This window comes from Larimichthys crocea, chromosome XIV (genome assembly GCF_000972845.2).
Source record: "Larimichthys crocea isolate SSNF chromosome XIV, L_crocea_2.0, whole genome shotgun sequence".
Lineage (NCBI taxonomy): Eukaryota > Metazoa > Chordata > Actinopteri > Sciaenidae > Larimichthys > Larimichthys crocea.
In genome coordinates, this window is record NC_040024.1 from 8,846,159 (window position 1) to 8,852,158 (window position 6,000).

The window sequence follows — 6,000 nt, forward strand, 5'->3', positions numbered from 1 at the left end:
ATAACATGATACTTAAATGACAGTTTGTTTTTTATTTACAGATAATGTCTGTAATTTTAGAGATTTGTACAAAAATATATATATACAGTCGTCCCTCGCTATAACGCGGTTCACTTCTCGTGGACTCGCAGATTTTTTTTGTGTAATTTTGCATGTTTTTTTTTTTTACGGCGTACTGTACAGTATGAACGCGCATTGTGTTCGGCACCATCAGAGGAACGGTGAAAAACGCGTGAGTTACTGGTAATAATTTCTCATGTGTCAAACCTCGTAGATTGATCATTAAAATTAAATTTGTTAAAAATGTTTGGGCTTGAAAACAGGTTTTGATCTTTGGTTTCATTTACTAATACAGTATTGTACTTATTTTTGTTAAATCTGCGAAAGTTTGAACTTTGAGAGTTTAAATAAGAGAGAAATGTGAGAAAATGTTAATGCCTGTCTGAGAAAAGTGTATAAAAGTGTGTGGTTAGGGGTTTTACGGCCTTAAAACATGTAGAATAATTGTAAAACTTACTTCGTGGATTTCGTTTATTGCGTGTTATTTTTAGAACTTATCCCCCGCGATAAACGAGGGACCACTGTATTGAAATTTGCCTATTTATTTATTTATATAACACAAATCAAAATTAACATTGTTTTGGAATTGTTCTTTTAGCTTCTCACTGATCATATAAGTCCAGATAACTCTCTTTTAGCTCTATTTTTGGTCTCCACCACCTCCTGAGGGAAATAACAGCCTCTTTAACTGCTAAATGTTCCAGTATTTTCACCAGCTGGTAGGTAACTTTGACTGATGATCATTTAGTGCTTGGCAGGTAGTGTACAGTCAGTTTATCAGAGCTTTTTTATAGCACATCTAAATTAACTTTATTACTCTTTGTTAGTTTTAGACTTTTTCAAACTGGACACTATTTTTTTTGGTTAAGTGACTAATGTGGACGAGAAGCGGCTACGACGTTGTTCTCATGGGCAATAAAAGTTTGTTTTTGACAAGCAAGTAGTTTTTAGAGGCTGGACTACCAACAACATGGCGACAAAACAAACACAAGCACGTCACTGACCTTCTTAACCTCCCTGCTCGGGTCCTCGACCTGCTTCTGCTGCTCCTGGAAAAGAAACAGAGGAGGATAAAATACTGATTTCCCTGTGACAGAGGAAGTAAACAGGACCCATCACCAGCTCTTTGTAACACACACACACTCTAGTCTAGTCACCACCCATTCGCTATTAAACACACTAAAAGACGATGGACAGAAGAGCCAAAAACAAACGTCTGGGAACGTAAGACAAACCAAACACAGAGGGTTAGAGAGCGGGTGAGGTGGCAAGCTAACGCAACGTGACACACAAACAGAAAGGGAAGGTGTGTGTGTCTGTGTCTTTAACATTATTTCCCCTATGTGTGTGTGTGTGTCTTACCTGAGTTCCTCTATCATAACAGGCGAGTGTGTATTGTGTGTTTAAAGTGCAAGGGGGGGTAAAAAGTGAGGGAGGCAAAAAGAGAGAGAGCAGGTTAGGGGCAGGTTGTCTTACAGAGATGGACAGGGGGCTCCTGGGTGGGGCCTGTCTGGAGTGGGGCCTGTCGGGGTGGGCCGGACAGCCCTATGGAAACATGGGAGAAAGACAAGCTGGTGCGTTAGACTCAGCGGAGAAGGAGGAGGAGGAGGAGGAGGAGGAGGAGGAGTGTGTCTTGCAACTCTATAGATAAAAAGGAAGGAAGAAGCAGACGAGCCTCCTCTGATATTCAAACCTCGAGAATGAAAACTACTTCATTTCTCGACGGGATTGTTTCCTGCCAAGTTTCCAGGTTGGAGGAAAGGGAACAGAAACAATGTGAGCAGCATTAAATTGAAACAGAAATATTGACAGCAAAAAGAAAAAAACAACATACAGCAGCAGCTGCTCAGGAGGTTTGAGGAACGATCGGATGGAGTGTAGCGTTTTAAATCAAAGAGAAGCGCCGCTGAGAGACACGGCTCTGTAATATTTAAAACTCTTCGCCAATTATGTCGATCTGAGCGAACGCAAACGAGCTAACCGGAAAAGACAGGACTGTCAAAAATGATCAGAACCACTGTCGTTATGAATCGAACAAATACCCACGGCTGGATCAGCCCACACAGTCCCTGCTGCTGCTTCTAGAGACCATCAGTACCCACGACGAAAACTGGTTCAACCTCCAATAAAAACAAAAAGAACTGATTCATGATTTTGTTTCTGGCTCTAATGATACTTCAAAAAATTAGAGAACATCACATTAGATTTAAATTTATCTAGATGGTCCACTTACCGGACCTCTGGGTAGTAACTGCAAGGCTCAGTGAAGACCAACTAACCCAAGATTGACTCATGACCGAGACCAGAGTGCATCAAGACTTTTAGGGACTTTTAGGGGTTGAGACCAAGTCAAGACCAAGATCAGACAGTATACTTAAGTAATTAATATTCAAGAAAACTCTTTGGGTGAAGCGTGGTCGCCACATTGAGTCGGCTGTGTTTGTTCTTTCAGTCGTTCTTTCAGATTTGGCTGATGTCTCCTTGCAGAAAGTTAATAAATGAATCAGACATCCGCACAGTTGTGGACTTGAACTAAAATTCAGAGTCCTCTTTGTCTGAGGTGGTCTTGAGCATCTCAAGTGTCAAGACTAAGACCGATCTTGAGTACTACAACACTGGCATGACTTATAAATAAAGGGTCTTAACATCAACTCTTATTAACGTATTCAGTGCTATATATGGATATATACATATACATAAGAGCTACTTGTTGTCTTTGATTGAAACATAACAAGCCTGTACTGTAACAGCTGTAATTTTATTTCCAGTAGAAGCTGCATCTTCCTATAAATATATTCAAAACATTTAATTTATTGTGTAGTCGTGTTCCCCTCAGGCCGTCTCTGAGTAATGAGCCTGCCCAGCTGCTGCTGTATCAATAACCAATTACGCCACAAAGCAAAGCTAAATGGTGAGTACAGTCAGATAGAAATGCAGAAAATGAAATAACAGCTTTAAATAAAAACAGATTAGCAAATCAAGACCAGAAGATGGATTTTATCTTTATGTTTTGTCAGCACGTCCACATCATACGTACAAAACAACACATTCCCCATTCGAACACACGTTCATGTACAGATACACGATCGCGAATACAAACAGTCGTACCTTCTGCCGCCTCTTCTCTTTGCGTTTGTCCTCGGTGGCCTGCAGCATCTTCTCCTTCCACAGGTTGAAGAAGTACGAGGGGTCGGTGTAGAACTTCAACGCGTCCTTCTTGTCATCCCTGCAAGGACGAACATAGAGACACATGGGTGAAGAACATTTTTTGAGGTTCATGGGTGAGTTGGATAACAAGAAGCAAAATAAAATGGTGCAGGATGTGTAAAAGTTTGAGGAGCAGATGCAACAAAGCCTGTACTCATGCACCCTTCCCTAATTAGTCCTCGTCTTCTAGCTTTCTGAAAAGCTGCTGAGGTTTTATGGTTGTAAAATTTGATCATTTCACAAATTTAACTAAAATAAAACAATATTTTCCAATGAGAATCCAAACTAATCCCAAGTTCTTGGTCACAATTTACGTTTTTCCCGTTGACGTCACTAAAGCAACAACATTCAAGAAAATGTAAAAGCTTTAGCTCCTGATTTCTATGGAAGAACTGTGTTATCTCCATGTTTTGTGCTGTCGCTGACTCAAGAAGTAAACTGAAGTCCTGAATTCAGAGTTTATTTTAAAGAGTTTTGGCATGATTGCAAACCAAACAGGTTAAAAGACTGACCTATAGGGGCTGAGAATGTTGAGTGGAGGAGGTTTGTCACAGCGGTGGTACATCTCCACCACCGGGTTAGGGACCGAAGTCCTCGACACTACTTGCTGGTCCTGGATGGTGCTGCTCTTAAAGGCCTTCCTCATGTTGATATCCTGCAGGGAGACTGAACAAAGAAACAAACACACAAACAGTTGCACTTAACGGACATAATACTATTAATTAGCCAGGACAAGAGTCATGATTTTCCAACTTTTGAATAGTTTCTCTAACTATCGTCTTAAAATATTGAATTTTCTTTGTTTTCAGTGATGCTGGCAGTCGTGTATTACCACCAGGCAAGTTCAGTTCGCCTGTTTTCTGCCCCTGAGAGACAGAGCAGATACTCAGTTTGCAGCCAAAGCAACAGTCAAACAGTTCCCAATAAATATGGAGTAGTATTTCTGCTTGAAAGGCCCATCCCTGCGGCATAATTTCAGAGATTTATGCCACCAGAGTTGGACAATAAGGCTGTAAAAGGAAAACACTGGAGGGAACTCGTCTCCTTGTGTCACTTCGGGTACATAAAACATCTAAAATCTTCTTTTATTGTACTGTATTATTCATTAATTCAGGTCTCCCAATGCAATAAAAGAATCATACACAGGTCCGTGTTTCCTTTGACGTGTTTCTCACAACAAAAATGAATTAGGTTATTAAGAATTTAGTGGACAGAGTCACAGGGAGGCACTTTTTCACAGTGTGAAATAAAAAGTGCATCCCCAGACTCCCAATGTCACATTGGTCCGTGTGGTTTGGACACAAAGATTTATTAGTTTATGGATTTTGTTGAAAGGCAAATACTACGACACAGTTTGATTTTTAGGAAACACCAAATTAGAACTGTTATACAGAAGAAGAACATAGAACGGTTTTGAGGTTTTTGTCAACATGAATTTGAAAAACGCATCAGCTACAAGCTACAATAACAAATACTACATATACTAACATGTACTGTTTCTTTCTACACCAAGCTCCGTCTGATTTGTGTGCAAACATGTAGAGATTGGCCTAAACTAGCCTAAGCTCTCTTGTTTACACCGGAGAACAGCTGTTAGTGCCAGAAACTGGAGATCAGGAGACAAAACAATACAAACCATCATCATTCGTTCATCATTATCACGGTAACCAAGCTACAGGGAGTGAAGTGACACTGTGTGCCAGAAGAATCACATTGTAAGATGCTTATTTTGAGTTATTTCTACTATCAACTTCACTAGCTGTTTTTCTTTCTTGTAGTCGTCTCACATTCTTGTCTTTCTTCCTTGTGTTTGCCTTAGACGAGCAGCAGGCTCCAGACTTGGACCGCTTTTCTGTCCTTGCACTGTGATAACTGGCACATGACGTCTAAACTGGTCTCCCCCCCGTAGGGCTGGACTACGGGAAGAAGGTCGGAGCTTCTGATAACTACACATGGCAGGCTGCCGTGCACTCTGTGTGACTGTGCAAGGAATAAAATTAAATAAATAATATTATTTTAATGTCTTTATTTCAGTCTCAGACCAGTTGATAAGAATTTCCATGACAGAGACTGAATGAACTTTGGACTCTCGGGTAACTCTGGACGGGTTTCAACTTGAGAGAACGAACAGCTGAGGACAGACAGGAAAGCAAAGAGACAGAGAGACGAGGAACAGCAGAGGAAACGTTCGAACCGCCTCGCAGCAGGATGGACTCGGCCTTTCGGATGTGGGGAGAAGACTATTTATTTAGAATATATTTCTTATCCGCCTTGTGTATCGTGAGCCGCTGTAACAAGTGAATCTCCGCCGTGTGGGATCAATAAAGTCGAACTTATCTTAGTGTAACACCTGATGCAGACAGCTTACATGCTGTGTGCACCTTTAGGGATGTAACGATACACTCAACTCACGACTCGATTCGAGTCACGATTTTTTGTTCACGATACGATTTTTTCACGATTTTTTTTAAACCAAAATGAGCTACAGACAAATTATGACCAAATAAAATTATCTTTTTATTTGTAGGAAAAAATCTCTCTTTACAGAAACTCTCAAACAGTTTGTGTTCTTATAAAAAACAACAGGATGATAGCTCATTAACCCTTTAATGAGAGTCCACGGCCCCGGGAAACGGCGAGGTCCGGGCGCTGTAAACGCAGAGCCGGTCGCGGCACACCACCTTGGAGGAAATGCGCCCGGCGGGGGCCAGCCAGCGCCGGGGAGAGGTCCCA

The 6,000-nt window shown here is 41.1% G+C and overlaps 1 protein-coding gene across 1 annotated transcript in view; it reads right to left on the reverse strand.

The window, feature by feature from the left end:
• The window catches only part of zgc:109889 (wiskott-Aldrich syndrome protein family member 3), a 37,236-nt gene that overhangs the window by 6,755 nt on the left and 24,481 nt on the right, over positions 1-6,000 (reverse strand). The window contains 4 exon segments of the mRNA XM_027288176.1: positions 1,065-1,109; positions 1,537-1,605; positions 3,169-3,286; positions 3,780-3,933. Coding sequence (XP_027143977.1) covers positions 1,065-1,109; positions 1,537-1,605; positions 3,169-3,286; positions 3,780-3,933 — 386 coding nt within the window.